Raw genomic sequence first — 26,766 nt, forward strand, 5'->3', positions numbered from 1 at the left:
GATTGTGAGTGACAAATCCCAGTGGTGGGAACACCTGAGAGATTACCCTGGTCTTAGGTTTCTGCTTTTAAACTATGAAAAACTATACAAAAATCTCTGAAACTGGAAACACTTATCTCCCTCACTAGCTTTAAGCACCAGCTGTCAGAGCAGCTCACAGATTACTGCACCTGTACATAGCCCACCTATAATTTAGCCCAAACAACTACCCCTTTCCCTACTGTATTTCTTTTATTTTATTTTATTTATTTATTTTGCTCCTTTGCACCCCATTATTTTTATTTCTACTTTGCACATTCTTCCACTGCAAATCTACTATTCCAGTGTTTTACTTGCTATATTGTATTTACTTTGCCACCATGGCCTTTTTTTTGTTGCCTTTACCTCCCTTATCTCACCTCATTTTCTCACATCGTATATAGACTTGTTTCTACTGTATTATTGACTGTATGTTTGTTTTACTCCATGTGTAACTCTGTGTCGTTGTATGTGTCGAAATGCTTTGCTTGGGCAGGTCGCAATTGTAAATGAGAACTTGTTCTCAACTTGCCTACTTGGTTAAATAAAGGTGAAATAAAAAATAGACCAACACTTGGATAAAGTCAAAGGCTAGTTAGTAGAGAATGTACCTCCTTCTCCTTGTCACTGTCAGCATACTCTGTCTGATACATCACTGTCCCCTGGTGAACAGAAGTAGAACGTTTGCATTTTCAGTCAACACAGTACGTCGCCGGTGCTGTAGAGGGCAGATGTACAATTTATTGCAGTTGTATGTAAAGTGTACAATACTTTGAAGGAAGGACCCCCGCCTTCCCCGGCTGAGGAAAATGGCCGACGTAGAGCTGGAAATCGAGTCTACAAGAATGAATAATAATGGGAACGAACACGTGTAAGACATTTTAGAGGATTACACAGTCATGCAATTTATTTGTTGTACGTTTATTCGGCTCAGTGATTTTGGCAAGTCAACGGTCGTGGTCGTTGTATCTGTTTTCTTCAGCATTAAAACAGTACTAGGCTAGCTTGCTAACTATATAGAGCTAGCCTGCCATCTCGACTTAGCTAGCACCGAGTGGTCGAACGTGTTTGCTGACATGTTTACATGTTTTCTATACATAAACCACATATAAACTATACCATAAACCATTCAAACCCTAGTGCCATAACATGTGCCTTTTATATTCTAGCTATTTGGCTCGCTAGTTATCTAGCTAACAATACCAATTGCATCAGTAAGAAGTTAAGGTAGCAAGCTAGCCAGTGTTTGCGAGCAAGCTAACACGTTAGCTGGGTAATTCTCACAAAACTTGACATTTGACCAAACAATTTAAATTTTTCACGAAATGTTATATTGGATCACTGAGATTAGGATATGTAGTTATCTATTTCATGATTATTCTTATGTTTTTTTGTTTTGTTTTTACAGTTATGCATTTTACCTAAATTTCCACAACTAGCAATACAAAAATGCTCCATAATGTAACGTTACACTAACAGTTTTCAGTCCAAAAAAGTTGAACAAATCCATATTTTATATATATTTTTACATTAATATTTTCATTTTCCCGTAATGAAAAGGCCCGAGTTAAACAGCACTGAAAATAAAAAATATAAAAAATACAATTATTTTTATGTATTTTGTAATTTCTCATTACCATAACATAGCGGTTTTAATATTTTGTCATCACTTGTGTATACATGTTTATTTTTATGTACACATATTTGGATAAATAACAAAAGTAAAATTATTAGATTAAGCCAAAGTTTTATTTTTCCTAATATTTCAAAAACAAATGGTGCATTATGGTAATGATGAGCAGGTTTTGGAGACTGCATGTTTCGGTAATGAGTGTTGGATAGTTTGCCATTGAAAAACTCTACTGATCTCTCTTGAGATTTAGTAATTTGTTAATCCCAAATTATTTGCATAATACTAAAATCACTAATGCAATTTACTAAAATACCCCTTAATTACAGTACAAGTACTGTAATCACATGCATATATTTTCAAAAGTAAGATTTATTTTTATTTTTAAGGTCTTTACAGGTAGTATTGCTGTATTTGGACATTTGTGGTTGTAAGGCATTTTAGATGTATTTCTGGATTGAATGGGATGCTAGGGGCAAACGGCATAACACAATATGCCTATAAAGTATCTAAATACATGAGATATGGACCAAAAACTATCTTGGGGATATTAAAGGTAGACTCAGCGATATGACGTAGCTGCAGTAAAGTAAACAGCATTAGGGGGTCAATTTCCGCCACAACTAAGAGCGTTGAAGCGCAAACCCCAACTTCTCCTCTGTTCTGGTGCCCTGACTACCATGCTGTGAACAGCGTGAAGCGAACCCATGCACAGATACTGTGTATCACTGTTTTAGAGCTAAGTCTTGCGTCTCGCTCATCTCAATATCTGCGGTGCTGCTCGTGGCAATGTCATTTTGCTGAGTCTACCTTTAAACAACCTAGACTTCTGCATAAATTGGTCATAGAATTGGATCTGGTCTTCATTAAGTCACGACAATAGACAAACACAGTCTGCTTAAACTAATAACACACAAACAATTATACGTTCTCATGTCTTTATTGAACAAACCATGTTAACACTCACAGTACAGGGTGGGAAAAGTATGTGAACCCTTGGTTTTTATAACTGGTTGACCCTACTTTGGCAGTAATAACCTCAACCAAACATTTTCTGTAGTTGCGGATCAGACCTGCACAATGGTCAGGAGGAATTTTGGACCATTCCTCTTTACAAAACTGTTTCAGTTCAGCAATGTTCTTGGGATGTCTGGTGTGAACCGCTCTCTTGAGGTCATGCCACAGCATCTGTCAGGACTCTGACTGGGCCACTCCAGGAGGTGTATTTTCTTCTTCCTGTTGCATCACCAAACTTATTTTGAGCTTCAGTTGGCAGACAGCCTTACATTCTCCTGCAAATTGTCTTGATAAACTTGGGAATTCATTTTTGTGTTGATGATAGCATGCTGTCCAGGCCCTGAGGCAGCAAAGCAGCTCCAAACCATGATGCTCCCTTCACCATACTTTACAGTTGGGATGAGGTTTTGATGTTGGTGTGCTGTGCATTTTTTTCTCCACACATAGTGTTGTGTGTTCTTTCCAAACAACTCAACTGTAGTTTAATCTGTCCACAGAATATTTTCCCAGTAGCGCTGTGGAACATCCAGATGCTCTTTTGCAAACTTCAGACGTGCAGCAATGTTTTTTTTGGGACAGCAGTGACTTCTTCTGTGGTATCCTCCCATGAACACCGTTCTTGTTTAGTGTTTTACGTATCGTAGACTCGTCAACAGAGATGTTAGCATGTTCCAGAAATTTCATGGGGCGGCAGCCTAGTGGTTAGAGCGTTGGACTAGTAACCGAAAGGTTGCAAGTTCATATCCCGAGCTAACAAGGTACAAATGTGTCGTTCTGCCTCTGAAAAGGCAGTTAACTCATTGAAAATAAGAATTTGTTCTTAACTGACTTGCCTAGTTAAATAAAGGTCAAATAAAAAGTTATTTAAGTCTTGAGCTGACACTCTTAAGATTCTTCTTAACCCCATTAAGAAGAATGGGGTTAAGGGTAGCCTAGTGGTTAGAGTGTTGGACAGAGTAGCAACAGTGCTGAACTTTCTCTATTTGTATTACCGTGGACTGACTAACATCAAGGCATTTAGAGATACTTTTGTAACCCTTTCCAGCTTTATGCAAGTCAACAATTCGTAATCTTGGGTCTTCTGAGAACTCTTTTGGTCGAGGTATGGTTCACATCAGGCAGTGCTTCTTGTGAAAAGCAAACTCAAATTTTGTGAGTGTTTTTTTATAGGGCAGGTCAGTTCTAACCAACATCTCCAATCTCGTCTCAATGATTGTACTCCAGGTTAGCTGACTCCTGACTCCAATTTGCTTTTGGAGAAGTCATTAGCCTAGGGGTTCACATACGTTTTCCAACCTACACTGTAAATGTTTAAATTATGTATTCAATATAGACAAGAAAAATACATTAATTTGTGTTATTAGTTTAAGCAGACTGTGTTTGTCTGTTGTTGTGACTTAGATGAAGATCAGATCAAATTTTAAGACCAATTTATGCAGAATTCCAGATAATTCCAGAGTTCACATACTTTTTCTTGCCACTATAGGCGAGTGTGAAAACAAGTACAGATGTAAAAATGGTGGATATCCTACTTTAAGTGTTTGGGTTGCTCTTTGCTGAAACACGAACTGCCGATTGTGGCTTAAAGTAAGTTATATTTCTTGTACGTAATCAAATTTTGTTTTTACAAAAAAATCAAGGTTTAAGGAATGGGCCTAGTAAATAGATAAAGTTTCCAGTACAGCTCACCAATTGACTATAAATGAGACTTAATGTATTATCATTACTGAAATTATAAGGTTCTTATTATCGAAACTGACCTAAAAAATGATGTTGTAATGAGAAATGTGTTTTGGTAATGAGTACCTTAACTCAATATGCAAATAATAGGAGACAGCCATTATGAGTCAGAAAACAATTGACCCATTCACACCTCCATGTTGGTAAGGTAATGGTTCTGATTTTTTCACAATTTGAGCTTTTTAGCCGTGCTGGTAAAGAGAAGTCCAAGGGGGTGTTTGAGAATAAGAATCTCATTTTGAAGGCATATAAGTGAATAAATTAACAATTTGTGCTCATCTAAGGACTACCCTTCTAGATTAGTGGTTCAGAAACTCTGGGGTACACACCCGTGGGGAAAATATTTTGGGGGATAGAAATGCCCCAAAAAATGTGGGAAAGTACTGCTTCCTCATGGCTAACTACCAGGAAGTTTGAAAAGACAGACTGAGAGGGCGGGGAGCTTATATTAATGGCATGTCTCTTGTGATGCGGTTCACAGCAGCACTGACAGATGTGTTGACATGACAACTGTGTCAGAGTTTTGAACTACCCGTCACCCCCTTTTTATTCCATGCTGGCTGAAGACCTAGCTAGCCAGTAACTGTCTAACACCAGACACAGATGAAAGGGGAGACATATAACACAGGAGGTTGGTGGCACCTTATATTTGTCATATTCATTATTCATTCATGATTCATTATATTTGCTGACACCCTACTGTCAAATGTTGGCACCAGTAGAGTAGCTACAGTATCTAGCTATATAAACCACGCTCCTCCGCAAACATGCCTTCTCCGATGTTGGTTACAAGGCTGTACTTATTTAAATTCGGTAAGAGAATATCATGTTACCATTGATGTATTACAATGAGAGTTGGGGTGATGTCACCCTATCCCCTTAATCCGCCTCCTGAATCCAAGTGTTTGACATGGGGAAGAGGACCAGTAACTTTATGATCAAACTTCATCAATGTAGAAGCAACAGTGATTTTTCATACTTTGGTAATTATACTTGTTTAAAAAAAAATAATCCTTTATTTAACTATGCAGGTCAGTTAAGAACAAATTCTTATTTTCAATGATGGCCCCGACCAAACCCTCCCCTAACCCGGACGACACTGGACCAATTGTGCGCCGCCCTATTGCACTTTATTTTGGTTTCATCCAAATATCATCCAATTTCATGTAAAATGTGATTTTTACTGTTCATGACCTTGAACAAAATTTCAACTTACTCCTGAAAGTTGTAATAGTAGAATGTGCAAGTTTTAAATTGGGTAGTGCATAATCAGTTTTCCTCTTGTCATGTCAGTCATTACAGACCTATTTATAACATTTCATAAATTTACAGATCAACTAGCCCATTTTGTTGTAATTGAGTTACTCAAATATCACATGAACACACAAGACATGTAGAATTGTAGGAAATTGCCTTTAAAACAAAGAAAATCTGCACCCCATGACAAAATGTGTAGAATTACAGGAGATAAGCTTTAACCTGCTACAAAAATTATCCACCAACAAGAGGGGTGCGGTAATGAGACATGTCCACAGTCAGTGTTTTTACGTAATAAATATTATAGTTTAATGTAAACTTCAACGAGTATACCATTTTTATGATTTATGGACACAATTCGGCAACATATTTAGTTCAGCAGCCCCGTTTTATTCAAGTGAGTTAGGTTTTTCGAAAGTAACATTTTATAAAAATGTTCTGTGAATTTAATCCGAAAGCATTTCAGTAAATGAGAATTTTGGGTTAAAAATGTGCATATTAATTTATTTAAAATAAGACACTTTGGCAAAAAAGTTGACATCTTAGTCTTCAGAATGATAGTGGATTTTTGCATATGCATCATAGATTTGTAACTCAATTTTCTACAGATATGTTTAAAACTGGTTTCATGAGAATCACCCAGCTAGCAGTAGGCTAAGTAACGTTAGTTATGGCAGTAAAGTCAGGAAGCAGGATAGTAATGTTTTGGTCGATGAATGTTGTCGCTAACCATGTTACAAAAAAGTTATTGGTTTAAATTATATCTTTGACCAATCTCTTTTTATCTCCACAGGAAAGAAGATTTGGAGAGCAATGAGAAGAGTGGGAGCGAGGAGGAGAGTGTTGAAAATTCTGAAGATGAAGAGGACTATAAAGAGGTTGGAGAGGGGGCAGCTGAAATTAATGGAGAAAAGACAGCAGAGAGGTCCAAACATTACAGCAGTGGCAGCAAACACAAGAAAAAGAAGCACAAACACCGCAGCAAGCACAAAAAACACAAACACGCCTCCGAAGAGGACAAGGACCGCAAGCGCAAACATAGACACAAACACAAGAAACACAAACGTAAAGATGGCTCTTCTCCATCCGCCCCTGGCATCAACAGCTCCTTCAGCCACAGAAAAACTGACATATCCCCTGTATCTGATGACAAGGCTTTATTGGAGGAGTTGGAGAAACAGAGGGCCATGATCAAAGCAGAGCTAGACAGCCAGATGATGGAGGGGGGCAAGGTGCAGTCAGGCATGGGCCTCATCCTACAGGGTTATAACTCTGGCTCTGAGGAGGGAGATGGAGATGGGGGGGTCCGGAATGGGGAGCAGCACCAGAGGGGCAGCATGGCAAAGCCCCCCTCCCCCAGGGGTATGAGTGGTAAATCCAGAAGGGACACCACAGAAGCAGGCAAGTCCAGCTCCAAGCGCCACAGTCGGAGCAAGTCTAAGGACAAGACTGGCAAGGAGTCCAAGTCAGACAAAACGACCAAAGGCACCAAAAACACTGCCGCCAAAGACCGTGGCCGCAGCAAATCAAAAGAGAGGAAACGTTCCCGGAGCAGGTCCAAAGAGAGAAGCAAGAAGTCTCCTTCCCCCTATAGCAGGAGATCAGAGCAGAGGGGCGGCCGCTTGGATAAACGCTCTTCGCCCCGGAACGATGACAGACCAAACGCGGTGCACGGCAGCCGGAAGTCCAGATCACGGGAGCGTCCAGGACGATCGGATGCGGAGAAAGAGCCGGACAAGAGGCCGACCAAGTCCCCGTTTAAGGACACCTCGTCAGGGAAAGAGAATCGCTCTCCCCAAAGGCGAGGAGGAAGGGAGCTCAGCAGCCCCCAGAGGAAACGCAGCACCTCTCCACGCTCCACCAGAGACTCCCAACGGGCATCAGCTTCAGCCTCTACCTCCAAACAGGGCTCTCCTTCCAGAGCAGCCAGGTCCCCAGCCAGGAGAGGCAGCAGTCGCTCCATAGACGCCAGGAGGAGGGATGCTGACAGACAGGGCTCCTCACCACTAAGGTCCGTTACTATGGAATAACCTGCAGTCCACCCCCTATTTCTCCAACTTTGAGTCCCAATGTTTTTATTTTTTTTAATGAGCCATCATTTATTTAAGCCTATATTATTATGAAATGTTTATGCAGTGCCTGTTTCTTGTCCCTTACTGAACAGCAGTCGAGGTCTGTACATGGCAAGGGCAACTATTACTTTTAAGCTTTCTCTCTCCTACAGGAAGCGAATACGGCCAGAAGCAGGACCAGGGGGTAGAGCGAGGTCACGGGAGACCAGCCCCAGAGGTGCTCACCAAGGTCGCAGGATGAGCCGCTCTCCCTTCAGAAGAAGGTCTCCCTCGCCCTTCCGGAGACGGAGTAGATCTCCACTGAGACGCAGGTTAGACGAGACAAGCTGAAACTTTGTGTGTGTGGATGAGCTGGGCAAAATGGAATCTGCAAGAGTTCTTCCTCAATCCTTCAGAAATGTATTGAGATGATGCCTGTAAATAATTATAGTAATAGTAATAATACTGCATTATTATTGAAGATACTAGATTCGTATAGCTAGTTCCTTTCCGACTGATTCCCTTTCAAATTCTGTCTGGCTCTATTGATGAAGCTTTAGTGATGTCAGAGTAGGAGGCTCGTAAGCCAAGGTTGTCTAAGGGTTTGTTAAGTGTTTAACAAACCATTCAGAACAACACAAAGCGTTTCCTTTGCTGTGCGCTGCAGGTCACCAGAGAGGGACAGGTACGGCCGTCTCAGACAGTACGGCAGGCGCTCCAACTCCCGGGACCGGGACAGGAGGAGGAGACATGGCCGGGACGAGGACAAATTCAAGGGCAGCCTCTCTGAGGGCATGAAGGCCGACAAGGAGTCCTCCGAAGAGGAAGTGTGAGTGGAGGGAGAACACACACACACAAATGCTATACTCTGCAATATGGTGTGTGTTCTTGTAAGTGGGTTTATTTTGTGCTCAGGTTCGAGGATTTTGACGGTGAGGAGGTGGATGAAGAGGCTCTCATAGAGCAGCGCCGCCAGCAGCGTCTAGCTATCGTCCAGGTCAGTTCCTCTCTCACTCTGCTGTTGGACTGTCCATAGCTGTTTCAGGGATCCCCAAGTCCAGTGTTTTGTTTTTTTACAGACACATCCTCTATTTTTTTCTACTCGGATATGGGAATTTTCACTATTAGATTTTTCATGATACACCGCTGAAATTGTCCCACATCTGGAAAAATAAGATATTGGTTTGGATCTCCACTGTTGTGACCTCTCTATGCCTGACACCTTTCTCCCTGCGCAGAAATACCGTGGCGGCAACGAGGACAGCATGACGTCTATGGCGTCGGATCCCAGTAGCCCCCAGAGCAGCACGCGGAGCCGCTCGCCCTCACCAGACGACATCCTGGAGCGTGTGGCGGCCGACGTGAAGGAGTACGAGCTGGAGAACCTGGACACATTTGAGGAGAACATCAAGGCTAAGCAAGGCCTCATCACACAGGAGAAGGATGGTGAGTAAAAGGGTCAGGCAAGGTGAAAATATATGCGCCCTATTTCCTACAGTATATGGTTGATACAACCATCCCAGCTCTGAAGATTTTGCTGTGAAGAGACAGAATCAGTAGATTATATGTTTTGGTACTCTCCATATGTTGCTTGTTTTTGGTTGCATGTCCAGGGATGGCTGTACAATTGCAACATTTACTTGGAGCTAACTCTGCAGAAAGCGCTACTGGGTGAACTGAAAAGTCATAGTCAATCGATCAATATTAATACTTTTCGCAAACATTTTTATCTTTAATTTACAATCTGTAGAAACTATGACAATAGAAAGGATCAGAACTTTTGTGAAACATCACAGAACAGTTGAAAAATATATGGCAAATAGAAATCCAATATGGATGGTGTTAAGTGACAGATGGAAGGGGTTGATTGGAGCTGAAGGGTGGGACTAATAACAAGGTAACTAATGTAAAATATACTGTGTCCATAAAATGTATATACAGTTGAAGTCGGAAGTTTACTTACACCGTAGCCAAATACATTTAAACTCAGTTTTCACAATTCCTTACATTTAATCCTAGTAAAAATTCCCTATCTGAGGTCAGTTAGGATCACCACTTAATTTTTAGAATGTGAAATGTCAGAATAATAGTAGAGAGAATGATTTATTTCAGCTTTTATTTCTTTCATCACATTCCCAGTGGGTCAGAATTGTAGTATTTGGTAGCATTGCCTTTAAATTGTTTAACTTGGGTCTAACGTTTCGGGTAGCCTTCCACAAGCCTCCCACAATAAGTTGGGTGAATTTTGGCCCATTCCTCCTGACAGAGCTGGTGTAACTGAGTCAAGTTTGTAGGCCTCCTTGCTCACACACGCTTTTCCAGTTCTGCCTACAAATTCTCTATAGGATTGAGGTCAGGGATTTGTAATGGCCACTGTGATGGCCAATACCTTGACTGTGTTGTCCTTAAGCCATTTTGACACAACTTTGGAAGTATGCTTGGGGTCATTGTCCATTTGGAAGACCCATTTGCGACCAAGCGTTAACTTCCTGACTGATGTCTTGAGATGTTGCGTCAATATATCCACATCATTTTCCTGCCTCACGATGTCATCTATTTTATGGAGTAAACCAGTCCCTCCTGCAGCAAAGCACCCCCCTCGACATGATGCTGCCACCCCCGTACTTCACGGTTGGGATGGGGTTCTTCAGCTTGCAAGCCTCCCCCTTTTCTTCCAAACATAATGATGGTCATTATGGCCAAACAGTTCTATTTTTGTTTCATCAGACCAGAGGACATTTCTCCAAAAAGTATGACCTTTGTCCCCATGTGCATGCAGTTGCAAACCGTAGTCTGGCTTTTTTATGGCAGTTTTGGAGCAGTGGCTTCTTTCTTGCTGAGCGGCCTTTCAGGTTATGTCGATATTGGACTTGTTTTACTGTGGATATAGATACTTTAGTACCTGTTTCCTCCAGCATCTTCACAGGGTCCTTTGCTGCTTTTCTGAGATTGATTTGTACTTTTCACATCAAAGTACGTTCATCTCTAGGAGACAGAACGCTTCCTAAGTGGTATGACAGCTGCGTGGTCCCAGTGTGTTTATACTTGCATACTATTATTTGTACAGATGAACATCGTACCTTCAGGCGTTTGGAAATTGCTCCCAAGGATGAACCAGACTTGTGGAGGTCTTCAATTGTTTTTCTGAGGTCTTGGCTGATTTATTTTGATTTTCCCATGATGTCATGCAAAGAGGCACTGAGTTTGAAGGTAGGCCTTGAAATACATCCACAGGTACACCTCCAATTGACTCACATTATGTCAATTAGCCTGTCAGAAGCTTCTGAAGCCATGACATTATTTTCTGGAACTTTCCAAGCTGTTTAAAGGCACAGTCAACTTAGTGTATTTAAACCTCTGACCCACTGGAATTGTGATAGTGAATTATAAGTGAAATAATCAGTCTGTAAACAATTGTTGGAATGCACTATATAGATGTCCTAACCGACTTGCCAAAACTATAGTTTGTGGAGTGGTTGAAAAATGAGTTTTAATGACTCCAATATGTAAACTTCAGACTCAACTGTATTTTATATATTTTTTTGTGTGTATATAATATATGGCAAATAGAAACTGGATGGTCTTCAGAGATAGATGGGAGGGGTTGAGGGTAGCGGAAGGATAGGTGTAAAAACAAACAACGTATAACTATTGTATAATAGCTTGTGTCCGTAAAATGTATATAGTATGTATGAACTGGAAGTAGAAGCCTAAGTGTTGTTCATTAGTTTAGTCCAATTAGGGAAGGGGTCATCGAGTTAGTGGAAAATATAAGAAAAATACAACAAATAAAAAAGAACTGTTCCCAACCGCTGTCGCGCAATGTTATTTTAGGGCTTATGTGACACAGCTCACTTGCCAGCAATTTTCCGTCCAATGGGCAATATTAAATGTGCAAAAATACCTTAAGAAATAGGTTGAGATTCTCACGTGGCCCGTTACTGGGGTATAACAGTCATATGATAGATGTAGTTTGAAGGGAGCAGACTTAATTTCTTTCAAGCTATTTTTATAGTCAAACTTTTAGGAGTGGGATGTTTTCAGACTGAGAAATATGATGATCAATATTTATTTCCAGGCAATGTAGTGAACTATAGCCAAATCGTATTTAGGAAGTACATGTCCCTGGACAGATAACTGACCTGTGTTTCTATGACCATGCATAGGCCTACTATACTTAATTGAGACCACACACACTCACCTGGTCTCGCAGGTATGGCTACTGAACTGGAAGCAGCAGGAATGATGACAGCCACACTTGCTATGTTTTGCATATAGGATATAGCCTACGTTTTGCATATAGGATATAGCCTACGTTTTAGGAGGACGATTTGCAGGCAGAGACAAAATAAATGGGTAGTCAATACTTATTGAAAATGAAAAGGCGCAACACTCACTCACCATAGTAGCCTAACCTATGTGTGCGTTGTGCCTTTGCCTTTTCAATGATGATTTTAAAAATGTATTGCATGTCGACTTATGTTGGTTGAGCGCCCTCCACTTTCCATTATCAGTATTTATTTGCGGACACCAGTAAACTACATTGTAATCATATTTAAGTTAACAGCCACGTGATTCTCCGCTCGTATAGACAGCCTACTCTATTTCCCTGAGACCACACATACTAGGCGCGCTACTAGGGAGTTAGGCTACTGAAGTTGAATAATGTGGAAAAATATGTGCTTTTAATACAATTCCGGAGGAAACGCATACAAATCAGATAGACGACCGTTTACAAATAATCTGGCGGACAACAAAAGTATTTGCCCGCTCCCGCCCGCAGCATGAAAATTGCTGAAAATTGCCGTAATGATTCTATTGTGTAGTTTCTGTGTTTTCATGTACCGTCTTTGTAAGCACATGACCAAATGAATTTCCCCCTAGTGGGATAATAAAGTTGATCTGAAATTGAATCTGTCTGCTTGGGAGAAAGCTGACAATGCAGTAGTGACTTAACACATATGACTAACATTGACCAATGCAGGGGTTGTAAAATTAGTCTTCGGTCCCCTATAGTCATTCAGTTGCATTCCTTCAGGTCATATTTTTAGGCCAATACATGTGCCATGTTTCTACTAACAACTCACAAATGTAACGTTTTAAAACAAAATCTTGTTTCCTCTTCCCTCTTTCCGTTAGGACTCAAAAAGCCCTCAGCCCCAGATATGTTTACAGAATCGGACGACATGTTTGAAGCAGCCATTGATGTAAGTCTTACAGGAGCCTCATTCCCCTCCATGTTTGTATCTCTGATCCTTAGAGTGCAACTCTGGACTAGACACGCAAGCCCGTCCTTATCTTCTGAATGATCTGTCTGTTGCAGTAGATCATTATGTGAGTGTGGTTGAATGTTTGGTCATGTTGTGGCTGAACCATTGGTCGTATATATCTCTGTACAGAGTGCCAGGATGAGAGCAGCAGGTGTGGGGGGGAAGGACTTCAAAGAGAACCCCAACCTCCGGGACAACTGGACCGACGCAGAGGGTTACTACCGTAAGTGCCCTTGACTGTACAAATGTTACTGTCATTCACTATTCATCAATTAAAGGCTGCTGAGCTTCCTTTTCTCTATAAATCAGCCCTGTTTGGAAACAGTCCATGTAGTCTTACAGTATTCAGTGTGGTCCTTTTGATTTCACGATCATTCAATATAGTGTTATTTTAGGCCTGGAAACTGGATATATCATTGAAAAATGTCCAACACTTTATAAACATGCCCCTCATCTCTTCCCTCTGTGTGCCACCTGTATGTTAGGTGTGAACATCGGGGAGATGCTGGACAAGCGCTACGACGTGTATGGCTACACAGGCCAGGGAATGTTTAGCAATGTGATCAGGGGCAGGGACACGGCCCGCGCCGGACAGGATGTGGCTGTCAAGATCATCCGCAACAACGAGCTCATGTAGGTCCTCACGCAGGCAAGCCTCAGGACTCAAATGGCACCCCATTCCCTATATAGTCTACTACTTTTGACCAGCACTCTTGACCAGGGCCCATAGCTCTCTATTCAAAAGTAGTGCACTATATAGGCAATAGGGTGCCATTTGGGTTTGTCTGGTCTCTATTTCATTTATTGTTATGGGAGCATATTGCCTTTACCACCCATACATTTGAATGTGCACTCTTATTATTATTAAGTATTCCATCTATATCTAAGTTCCTTGAACGAGGGGAATTTATCTGATTTATTTATACAAATAAATAAAAAACAATCAATGCTTACCTTGCTGATTTTGTTTTCGGTCTCCAGGCAGAAGACTGGCCTGAAGGAGCTGGAGTTCCTCAAGAGGCTCAACGACGCCGACCCAGATGACAAGTTCCACTGCCTGCGCCTCTTCAGACACTTCTACCACAAGCAGCACCTGTGTCTGGTGTTTGAGCCCCTCAGGTACTGGCTGGGAGACTACCACTACTGCACTGTCACCACACTATGGCTATGTATTAAATGGCGACCTATTATAGGGCACTTCTGGTCAAAATTAATGCAATTTAAAGGGACTAGGGTGCATTTTCAGACACCGTATTTCCTTAGTGGCTTTAATGGCACGCTGCAACGTGTTTGTCATCTAGCACACGGCTTCACTGGCTGTAACTCATGTCTTTCTCTTCCCAGTATGAACTTGCGCGAGGTGTTGAAGAAGTATGGTAAGGATGTGGGCCTCCACATCAAGGCTGTCCGCTCCTACACCCAGCAGCTCTTCCTGGCCCTGAAGCTCCTCAAACGGTGCAACATCCTCCACGCTGACATCAAGCCCGACAACATCTTGGTACGAGGCCCATACTATCATTATATTAGGAATGTGACATATGGAACATTTTGCTTAACTTTTAAACTGCAATTTTTTAAAACGGTTTTCAGTAAATAAAAAAGAAAAAACAATCATAAAATTCCACATTAATTCACAATGCAGAATAATGGTCCTATTACGCATGTATGACCGCTAGGTACCGGGCAATAAAGTAATATCTTCCGCTGTCAGATATACCATTGAAAGCGCCTTGGTTACGGTATGTTTGTTTGTCTGTAAGGGTATACTACGGCTTTTTAAATGCCAACGCGAAACCTTCTCTGGAGATAGTTTCGAAACGCCACCGAACGGGCATTTTACTTATCTGAAAAGGGAATGCTGCTTCTGAAGCGGGACTAATATCCATCAATAGGCGACCAAAAGTTACAAGACCCAGCTCACAGATCACTTCATCTGTACATAGCCCATCTGTAAATAGCCCATCCAACTGCCTCATCCCCATACTGTATTTATTTATTTATCCTGCTCATTTGCACACCAGTATCTCTACTTGCACATTCATCTTCTGCATATCTACCAGTAAATGAGAACTTGTTCTCAACTGGCCTACCTGGTTAAATAAAGGTGAAATTAAAAAATTACAAATAATCTTGACCTGTCTGCACGCAGACCACTCTCTCCTAAAAATGTACTTCAAAGTTGGTTAAATACCGTGACTTAACAAGACATTTAGTCTAAAGAAAATGCATCTTCTGCAAGGAACCGACTCCTAAGATTCAGTCATTTTGAAACGGAGGAGCCTTATTAATTGCTGTACTTCCAAGAACACAAACAATCGCATGTTTTCATAGCGAGGGACGAAGAGAGATGGGAGCTTCACAGTATAGGCAGGTCGGCCACCAGGCAGACATAGTCAGAACCGTGCACTAGGCCTATCTATCGACAATCAAATGCTGTATCTCACAATGGAATGCTGTTTTTTGCGATTTCTTGGCATGCAATGTCTCGCAAATTCAGTAAAGCAGGGCCTGTCATCAAAGAATAGGCTAGGATATTCTACACACAACAGACTCGCATCATTAGCGAAGAGAAAGAGCAGGCTAGCCAGCTGCACTGTGATTAACATTTTTGGGGGGTAAAAAATAAAAATTCCGTTACGGATCCCAATTTTGCTTATAAACGTTCACACCCCTACATTTATATATATCATCACATGACTGTTAACCACTGCACTGAGGCTGGGTCGTGTTCATAAGGTACCAAATGGAAGAAAGCGGACTGAAACAGGGAGGGACTGCCTGGATTCGTCCTATAAAAATCACTCTTTTTTTTCGTTTTCTGTAGTTTTTTTAATTATTTATTTTTATTTAAGTGTTTTGCTACACTGCCCTAATGAATAAGATCCTGGTTTGATAGTGTCTGTTTCTCTGTCTCTCCCCACAAGGTGAATGAGTCGAAGACCATCCTGAAACTCTGCGATTTTGGCTCGGCATCCCACGTGGCGGACAACGACATCACGCCGTACCTCGTCAGCAGATTCTACAGAGCTCCCGAAATCAGTAAGTTGTGTTTGACTATGAAGATTTTTCTGTAATAATCAGGGATGTAAAACTCTTCACTTTAAACCTGCTTTGATCTCAAAATATATATTTTTTTATTTAACCTTTATTTAACTAATGGAGACATAGGTAAATGCCAACAAAATAAATTTTTTGTTAGTGTGGTGTGTGTGTAACCATTATTTAACTAGGCAAGTCAGTTAAGAACAAATTCTTATTTATAATGACGGCCTACCAGAAGGCAAAATGCCTGCTGGGACGGGGGCTGGGATAAACATATATATGACAAAACACACATCACGACAAGAGACACCACAACACTACATAGTACAAACATTATTGGGCAGAGACAACAGCACAAAGGACAAGAGAGTAGAGACAACAATATATCACGCGAAGCAGCCACAACTGTCCCATCAAATTTTATTGGTCACATACACATGATTAGCAGATGTTATTGCGAGTGCAGCGAAATGCTTCTAGTTCCGACAGTGCATCAATATCTAACATGTCATCTAACAATTCCACAACTACCTAATACACACAAATCTAAGTAAAGTAAAGGAATGGAATAAGAATATATACATATAAATACTGTCAGTAAGTGTCCATGATTGAGTTTTTGAATGAAGAGATGGAGATAAATCATCCACGTGAATTGTGTTGATCTGTCTGACAAAAAGTTTATCACCCATTGAGCTATAAAATAGGCGTGAGCAGATCTTCTTGACTTCTTCTCCCTGTGCAGGGCCCGTTCCAGTCATAAGCGGCCGCTTAGTGCCCCAGCCCAACACATGATTGGGGGGGCAACCAAATCTTGCTATAACCAGCCCTGACCCTGTGTGATCACTAAATAATGTATGTTTCTCATATCAAAATTCATTACTGAGAACAGAATGCATCCCCATACGTCAACTACAAATTTGAAAAATAATATACAGTATGTTCTTTCAGAATCAGTGCTTCATCGTGTGTGTGTGTGTGTGTGTGTACGGTTGGTTTCAAATAGGCCTAGTGTGTTTCTTCCTTAATGCCACAATGAAAATTAAGATCATTATGCATTTATACTCCTTTCTACATTCCTTACTGCCCAATCACAGGTAGGTCTTTGGATATGAGCAAATCAGCCATTTTCTGCAGTCGCCGATTTCTATTATACACTAAAAAGTGTGAAGTTAACTTAAATTTGTTGTATTGGTGTGAATATCAGGGACAGGTTTGTGTGCAGAACATATAGAACACGGGAACAGGGTGGCAGGGAAAACCCTGTGGTATCACAATACTAGTTAGTAGTGATGCACCAATATGACATTTTTGGCAGATACCGATAATTTCCTCGCCAAAAGAAACGCTACCATAAACGATATTTCAAATTTTAGCGGCCTTTTAAGCATTCTAGTACAGTTAAATAGTTAACACACACACATGGACGCAGCGGTCTTGGCACTGCATCTCAGTGCAAGAGGCGTCACTACAGTACCTGGTTCGAATACAGGCTGTATCACATCCGGCCATGACTGAGAGTCCCATATGGCAGCGCCCAATTGGCCCAGCGTCGTTCGGGCCGTAATTGTAAATACGAATTTGTTCTTAACTGACTTGCCTAGTTAAATAATGGTTACACACACACCACACTAACAAAAACATTCTTTTGTTGGCATTTACATATGTCCCCATTACCAGTAAAACATCATCAAAACCTATTTCTTTCATTTACTTGCTGTGCTATTTCATTGTTCATTTTTGTCGTTTGATTCTCAACCAGGATTTCTATGGAATGCCATTTGAGTCTTTGCGTGTCAAAAAAGATACGTGTCAAATAACACGACATAATCTGTTTCAGTAGCTATAGTTAGCTGCCTAACTATACAGCTAGGTGTCATCATCTAAAATAACCCTAATTTAAAAGACAGTTCTTATTTGATTAATGGTGGTCGGACCCATCTATGTGAAGCTAGCCACAATAGTGGACTTTGCAGTTAGCCATCAAAATATTTGTATTCATTTGCATCACTGTCAATTATATACTTTTATTTTGAAGGCAAACTGCAAATCCACTATTGAACCTAATTCTTATTGTGGCTAGCTTTACAACACAGTCCTGTCAAACCTCACTAGCCAGGTGAAGCTAGCTGGCTGCTTATAAAGTTAGCTTTGGGCAACAGGGTTAAGTAGCTGGCTAGCTATTTATTTTCATGACCTGAAGTTCAATTTCAAAGGGGAACAAGTGGCATCCTAGCTAATACTTGCTCACAAGGATTCCTGAATCATTGCTAAGAATAATGAAAATGACTACAGTTTCTACTGGTCATTGTTTTCAGGCTGGTTGTATTGGTGCTAGCGAGGTACCTAGCTAAAGCTAGCTACCCCAGAAGTTGCGGTCGAACAAATGCTGCATTATTACCAACACGGTATTGTAAACACATCAATTGTGGCCGGTGTTTGTTTGTTTGCAGACTTTTTTTATACAGCTTTGACAGTGCTACTGAATCTTTTTTTGACACGCAAAGACCCAAACGGCGTTCCATAGTATGTATGTCGTGAAGCTAATAGCAGTGACGCTATTACTGTGTAACTCCAGTAGGGCAACATCTGAAAATAGCACACTTGGTAACGTTAGTGTGTACCGGTGCTCGGCCAGTCAGCGAAAGCCAACATCACCCACGAGAGAGAACGGTTGATTGTCAAGTGCAATGAATTCCATTATTTTGGCTTTAATGGCTTTCACCTTTTGAGTTGTATCGCTGAAAATGTCTTACTCTTTCAAATGGCTGCTCGATTTGTTGGCTGCTCGATCCACACAACAGACATTGTGGGCTAGGTTAGAAATGCTGTGTTGCAACATTTTACGTGGCGTCATTACGTCACGTACCTACGTTATATAGGTTTGCACGGTAGCTTTGACATTGGTTTTTAACATCGGTGTTAATCGGGCCGATACCGAATTTGCCGTTTTTAGCTAATATTGTCCGATTCCAATATGTTCACCGATATATAGTGCATCCCTTCCACTTAGTATCGTCATACTTAACCTAGTATCACATCGTTAGTGAAATGTTGGTATTGTGATTAACCCCACTCTGAAAATTGCAGTTTACACAGAGTTTTTTTTAGTGTTTCCTTGCAGATTTTTTTTCTCACCTTTTTTGGGCCCTCACCAGTTCTCATCGCTGAATGATGGTCTCACATACTTGGATCACATTCATTATGATGTCTCTCTCTATCACAGTCATTGGGAAGCCGTACGACTACAGCATAGACATGTGGTCGGTGGGCTGCACCCTATACGAACTCTACACGGGCAAGATCCTGTTCCCCGGCTCCTCCAACAACCACATGATCAAACTTGCCATGGACCTCAAGGGCAAGATGCCCAACAAGGTAAACTGTCCACATTACTGGACCTGGCTGGTTTCCTAGCCTCAACATTTTTTTTACATTTAGATTTTGAGAGGAAGTCATAACATGGGGCATTGTACACTGTGTTGTAAGGTACAGATGATGTAATGTTTCTTCCTTTCTTCTCAGATGATCCGGAAAGGCCTGTTCAAAGACCAGCACTTTGATCAGAACCTCAACTTCCTCTACATTGAAGTAGATAAAGTGACTGAAAGGGTTTGTATACGTTTTACTTTTCACCTGCTACGTTTTCAGGAAACAATCTAAGAAAGAGGGCAAATCGGTTCCCTGATTCTATCGATCTTCAATCTGTGGCTCAAGCATAAATAACTTGCTAGGTTTGCCAGGGCTAATCATGAAGGCTCATTCAGATGCTTAATGGTTTTTGAATGGTTTCACTATCTTACAAAAAAAATCTCACTTCTGCTTCCACCCCCTCCACTTACCTCCATTCCACACCTCCACCTCCCTCCATCCACCCCGTCCCGTCCACAGGAGAAGGTGACAGTGATGAGCACCATCAACCCCACCAAGGACCTGTTGTGTGACATGGTGGGGGGCCAGCGGCTGCCCGAGGAGCAGAGGAAGAAGGTCCTGATCCTCAAAGACCTGATCGACGGCACTCTGATGCTGGACCCGGCCAAACGCATCAGTATCAACCAGGCCCTGCAGCACCCCTTCATCCAGGAGAAAATCTGACCTCAGACCAGCTCACACGACACCACTAGCCTGGTTCCAGATCCATTTGTGCTGTCTCTCCAACTATGGTCATTCTGATGTCAATTGCATGACAACAACAACCATTGGCAAAACAGATCTGGGACCAGGCTACTATACCACCACCACCCAGAGCAGCGATGTCAGGTCAAATACTGCAGTATGGCAGCCAAAAAGACAAGACCAGACTCCTCATTAAGAATGTTATGGATGTATATTTTTCCCTCCCCTTATTTTGATTGATGGGTACTATAACCTGGTATCTAGTTTTATTGTAAATAGGTAATTGAAAATTGACATAAAAAAAAAATGTTTTAACTGGCAATGAAATGACAGACATTGACAGAATATAATTACTGTAAATATGTCTATTGCGTTGTTGGAAGAATCAGTGTTCATCAGTCTAGAAATTTGGGTTGTGTACTCGTCGCATCAAGAAGATGATACATAATGGCACATCTTCTGCAGTTTCTTTTTTATGATTACTAACATTGCTCATTCTGCTACGATGCATGCTTTTGAATGTGCATTCTTTCATTGTGCCCAATGATGTGTGTAGCGCAGGCCTGTGTAATGTAAATACTCTGTGTGCGTAGCAGCAATTATGTCCCATATGTAATGGCAGCACAAGCCCAATTTCACAGGTCCCAGGCCTGTGCTTAAGGAATGGACTCTCCTCAGAATAATAGGAATGTTCCATTTCAAGCACGGTCATTGTGTTATTTTACAGAACAGCCTCGATTGACTCCAATGATTTCACAACTTCTCTTTTATTTCTCACTTTTTCTCTCTCTGACATGGTCCTGGCTATAGGCTCTCAGCCTCGTGCATGAGCCTTGTGCGTAAAACACATAAAAATGCCAGCTTGTGGAAGCCACCACTCTCCCTCATTGCTCTCCTATGTTGTGTTCACACAGTTTATTAGGTACACCCATGTAGTACCAGATCGGATCCCCCTTTGCCTCCAGAACAGCCTGGATTATTTGGGGCGTGGAATCTACAAGTCTGAAACGTTCCACAGGGATGTTGGTCCTTGCTAACGCAATGGCATCACACCACCGCCACCAGCCTGTACCGTTGACACCAGGCAGGATGGGTCCTGCTGCGTATGCCAAATCCTGACTCTGCCATCAGCATGACGCTTCAGGATTCGACAGACCAGGCAATTTCCACCTCTTTTTATTTATTTTTTAACCCCTTTTTCGCCCTAATTTCATGGTATCCAATTGGTAGTTAGTCGCTAACCCGGACCACGCTGGGCCAATTGTGCACCGCCCCATGGGTCTCCTGGTTGCGGCCAGCTGTGACAGAACCTGGACTCGAACCCATAATCTCTAGTGGCATAGCTAGCACTACGATGCAGTACCTTAGACCACTGTGCCACTTGGGAGGCCCTATTTTTCCACTTCTCAATTGTCCAGTGTTGGTGATCGCGTGCCCACTGGAGCCTCTTCTTCTTTTTAGCTGATAGGAGTGGAACCCGGTGTGCTCGTCTGCCGCAATAGCCCAACCGTGACAGGAATCGACGAGATCTGCGCTCAGAGATGCCCTTCTGCACACCACACTGTGCCATTATTTGTCTGCTTGTGGCCAGCCTGTTAGCTTGCACGATTATTGCCATTCTCCTTCGGCCCCTCACCAGTGAGCTGTTTTCGCACCATTCTCGGGACACCCTACACACTGTTGTGTGTGAAAAGCCCAGGAGGCAGCTGTTTCTGAGATACTGGATCCGGCTTTCCTGGCACCGACGATCATATGACATACAAAGTCGCTTAGTCTTTTTGCCCATTCTAACGTTCAACCGAACAGTAACTGAATGCTTCGATGCCTGTCTGCCTGCTTTATATACAGTCGTGGCCAAAAAAATTGAGAATGCCACAAAAATGAATTTCCACAAAGTTTGCTGCTTCAGTGTCTTTAGATATTTTTGTCAGATGTTACTATGGATACTGAAGTATAATTACAAGCATTTCATAAGTGTCAAAGGCTTGTATTGACAATTACATGAAGTTGACGCAAAGAGTCAATATTTGCGGTGTTGACCCTTCTTTTTCAAGACCTCTGCAATCTACCCCCGTATGCTATCAATTAACTTCTGAGACTGATGGCAGCCCATTATTGCATAATCAATGCTTGAAGTTTGTCAGAATTTGTGGGGTTTTGTATGTCCACCCGCCTCTTGAGGATTGACCACAAGTTCTCACTGGGATTAAGGTCTGGGGAGTTTCCTGGCCAAAGACCCAAAATTTCAATGTTTTGTTCCCCGAGCCACTTAGTTATCACTTTTGCCTTTATGGCCAGGTTGTCCATCATGCTGGAAAAGGCATTGTTCGTCACCAAACTGTTCCTGGATGGTTGGGAGAAGTTGCTCTCAGAGGATGTGTTGGTAACATTCTTTATTAATGGCTGTGTTCTTTGGCAAAATTGTGAGTGAGCCCACTCCCTTGGCTGAGAAGCAACCCCAATGGTCTTAGGATGCTTTACTCTTGGCATGACACAGGACTGGTGGTAAGCGCTCACCTTGTCTTCTCCGTACAAGCTTTTTTCCGGATGCCCCAAACAATTGGAAAGGGGATTCATCAGAGAGTCCTCAGCAGTCCAATCCCTGTACCTTTTGCAGAATATCAGTCTATATCAGAGAAGTGACTTGTTTGCTACCCTTCATGACACCAGGCCATCCTCCAAAAGTCTTTGCCTCACTGTGCGTGCAGATGCACTCACACCTGCCTGCTGCCATTCCTGAGCAAGCTCTGTACTGGTTGTGCCTCAATCCCACAGCTGAATCAACTTTAGGAGACGGTCCTGGCACTTGCTGGACTTTCTTGGGCGCCCTGAAGCCTTCTTCACAACAATTGAACTGCTCTCCTTGAAGTTCTTGATGATCCAATAAATGGTTGATTTAGGTGAAATCTTACTGGCAGCAATATCCTTGAAGCCATTTTTGTGCAAAGCAATGATGACGGCACGTGTTTCCTTGCAGGTAACCATTGTTGAGAGGATGAACAATGATTCACTGCAAAGCATTTTTCAGGTCTCTCCCGAGATGTTCGATCGGGTTCAAGTCTAGGCTCTGGCTGGGCCACTCAAGGACATTCAGAGATTTGTCCCGAAGCCACTCCTGCTTTGTCTTGGCTGTGTGCCAAGGGTCTTTGTCCTGTCGGAAGGTGAACCTTCGCCCCAGTCTGAGAACCTGCTCCAGAGCAGGACTTCATCAAGGATCTCTCTGTACTTTACTTCGTTCATCTTTCCCTTGATTCTGACGAGTCTACCAGTCCTTGCCTCTGAAAAACATGCCCACAGCATGATGCTGCAACAACCATGTTTCCTCCAGAAATGACGCTTGGCATTCAGGCCAAAGAGTTCAATCTTGGTTTCTTTAGCCTAGAGAATCTTGTTTTTCATGGTCTGCGAGTCCTTTAGGTGCCTTTTGGTAAACTCCAAGCGGGCTGTCATAATGAGGAGTGGCTTCCGTCTGGCCACTCGACCATGAAGGCCTGATTGGTGGAGTGCTGCAGAGATGGTTGTCCTTCTGGAAGGTTCTCCCATCTCCACAGAGGAATTCTGGAGCTCTGTCAGAGTGACCATCGGGTTTGGTCACCTACCTGACCAAAACCCTTCTCCCCCGATTGTGCAGTTTGGCCTAGTGGACAGCTCTAGAAAGAGTCTTGGTGGTTCCGCTTATGTTCTTGGGGACCTTCAATGCTCCAGAAATTTTTGGGTGTCTTTCCCCAGATCTGTGCCTCAATCAATTTAATTTACACCAATTAAGTTGTAGAAACATCTGAAGGATAATCAATGGAAACAGGATGCACCTGAGCTCAATTTCAAGTCTCACAGCAAAGGGTCTGAATACTTATGTAAATAAGGTGTTTTTATTTTTAATACATTTGCAAAAAAATCTAAACCCGTTTTCGCTTTGTCATTATGGGGTAAAGTGTGAGGATCTTTTTTTATTTAATCCGTTTTACAATAAGGCTGTAACATAACAAAATGTGGAAAGGGGAAGGGGTCTGAATACTTTCCAAATGCACTGTAAAGCCACTGCCACATGACTCACTGTCTATAGGCGCGATCCATTTTGGGAATGGGATGGTGTACCTAATAAACTGAGTGTATATTCCATTGTTATCATCGTCTTCATTTTAAAGATTTTCATGTTTGATTCGTTTGTTTTTTCACGGAGGAATAAAATTGTGATTTATGTAAAGAATTGAGTTTCAGCTGATGTAAATAGAGCACCTTCAGTGTACCAAAACTTTTAGTAATAAAACATTTCATATTCAATATTGTTTTGGCGCTCCTCTTTTCTCAAGTACAATACAAATGTACAGCACAGTGTATTTTCTCCAATATCTATTTCCTGTATTGAGCATTGTGTTATAATTATTGATTTTTGTGGTGCTGTGGCTAAGGAAAATCGATAACTGGATAGGGGGCTTCATTGTATTTTCTATGCAAGACTAGTTGAGTTCCTCTTAAGGTTTGGATGCTGACTGAGGAAGAGGAGACCTGTGAAAATATGAATTCAGATTGACAGGTATCCCCATTTCTCTCCATTTAGCTTTGAAGTTCTTGCCCTGTGAGAGCACCAACCAGGGCCCTGACAGGCTGGCCCCTGACACCCCTACGATTTCAGACAGACTGAGGAAAACTAGAGCTAGAGACGGAGTCAAAAGGGGATAGAAATGACTCTGAAGGGAACTGTTCTTGTCTGAAACATTTGCAGCCCATCTCACGTGTCCAGTCTTCTGATGCTACCCAAAAGCTACCCTTTTGAGAGTCATCCATTTCATCTCTGTGATTGCTGTGTTCAGTCACTGTGGCTTCTAAAAGGCAGAGAGCATTTAGGAAGTCTTACAAAGTCCAGGGGAAAGGTAAAATAAAATGAAGCCTAGCTCTACTTATGTCAAGGGCACCGAAAGTACTTGAAATGGGTGCTAATGGGTTGAGTTGCCACGTTAAAGGATTGGTAAATTATGGGCATTGTGAAATGGCGAGGAGGTCAATCCGAGAGTCTCTCACAAGGGGACAAGATGATCCATTGCCTGTGATCTCTGGAGCCACAGAGAATCTTCAGAGGGAAAACCTTTGGTCAAAATACAAGAATTTCAGTGTATTGGAGAAGATTAGGGATTTTCTACCAAAACTATTCCATATCACAGAATGGCTTAGAAATCCTTCTTTAACCTGTCCCCTCCCCTTCATCTACACAGATTTGAAGTGGATTTAACAAGTGACACCAATAAGGGACCATACTGTAGCTTTCACCTGGTCAGTCTGTCATGGAAAGAGCAGGTGTTTCGAATTGTGCACTCAGTATAGGTCAACCTCACTGACTGGGGTCTACCATATGGGGGACTGGGGTCTACCATATGGGGTTCATCCCAGACTATTAAAAAAAAAATCTAATTAAATGTGTGTGTTACCCATTATGACAACCTGAATCTCTTTGCCATCCAAGTGAGAGGATAAACCCACAAGTACACCATGGCATATCTGCATAAATAAAATTAGATTACTAGATGTTACACTTCATTTTATGTGTATCTTGAGCAGTACTTACTTGTAATTAATGTGTACTTATTAGTGGAGGCTCCTCAGAGGAGGAAGGAGAGGACCATCCTCAGTGAATATCATAAAATGTTTAACTATAAAACATTAAAAAATGTATCTATTTTAGATAAAACTACACAAAATATAAGCATGTCACCAAATAACTGATTAACACTATTTCGCAAAGGTCTACAGTAGCCTCAACAGCACTCTGTACGGCAGCACCATGGTGTAGCTGGAGGACAGCTAGCTTCCGTACTCCTCTGGGTACGTTGACTTAAAGACAAACCCTAGGAGGCACATGGTTCTCACCCCCTTCCATAGACTTACATAATAATTATGACATCTTCCCGGAGGACATCCTCCAGTCTATCAGAGCTCTTGCAGCATGAACTGACATGTTGTCCACCCAATCAAAGGATCAAATAATTATTCTAGTACTGAAAGCATAAGATACAGCTAGCTATCACTGCAGTGTATACAATGTGGTGGGTAAGTTGACTCAAAGAGAAAGGCAATAGTTTAACAGTTTGGAACAAATTAATTTCTTCCGAATTTTTTTTTCATTTTCAATTTCACTTCCTTAGCTAGCAAATGCAGCTTGCTAGTTTCGCCTACTGGAGCATCCTGCTCAAACAGAGGGTTGCTGTGTTAGCTAGGTGGCTATGACTTTTTCAACACAACACTGGAACTCTTCCAAATCAAGGTAAGCTTTTGGTATTACTAATTTATTGCCACCGGGGCCCACCGGTATAACTGCTTACTTGACTGTACACTGTAACGTTACTGCATGATTGTAGCGGGTTTACTAACTTATTAGTTCCAGTAGCTACGTATGCTGACTATGACGTTACCTTAGCTAATATGGTGACAACGATGTAGGCTCTGTGTAGCGGTTTGGCTTGAAAATGTTTTTTTCGCCTGGTCACATACAGCTGATGTGTTGTGCATTGAAGTCCACAAGCGAAGGGAACAGGTGAGAAGGAGAGCGCATGGATGCGAAAAGGAATACAACGGAGCCCCTAGTTCCACTCTTCATACCCCTGATACCTCCTTTGTCCCACCTCCCACACAT

General features: G+C 41.9%; 1 protein-coding gene across 1 annotated transcript; it reads left to right on the forward strand.

Moving 5' to 3' along the window:
- The first annotated feature begins 780 nt into the window (after positions 1-780).
- On the forward strand, positions 781-24,422 carry LOC118361462 (serine/threonine-protein kinase PRP4 homolog). The gene is made up of 15 exons (XM_035741416.2): positions 781-889; positions 6,456-7,673; positions 7,887-8,045; positions 8,381-8,542; positions 8,629-8,710; positions 8,952-9,159; positions 12,853-12,920; positions 13,113-13,206; positions 13,469-13,616; positions 13,965-14,102; positions 14,328-14,481; positions 15,908-16,022; positions 19,252-19,403; positions 19,551-19,637; positions 19,917-24,422. The coding sequence occupies exons 1-15, from the start codon at positions 828-830 to the stop codon at positions 20,118-20,120; spliced, it is 3,051 nt and encodes a 1,016-aa protein (XP_035597309.1). The 5' UTR covers positions 781-827; the 3' UTR covers positions 20,121-24,422.
- Positions 24,423-26,766: the final 2,344 nt, after the last annotated feature.

This window comes from Oncorhynchus keta, chromosome 28 (assembly GCF_023373465.1).
Source record: "Oncorhynchus keta strain PuntledgeMale-10-30-2019 chromosome 28, Oket_V2, whole genome shotgun sequence".
Classification (NCBI taxonomy): Eukaryota; Metazoa; Chordata; class Actinopteri; order Salmoniformes; family Salmonidae; genus Oncorhynchus; species Oncorhynchus keta.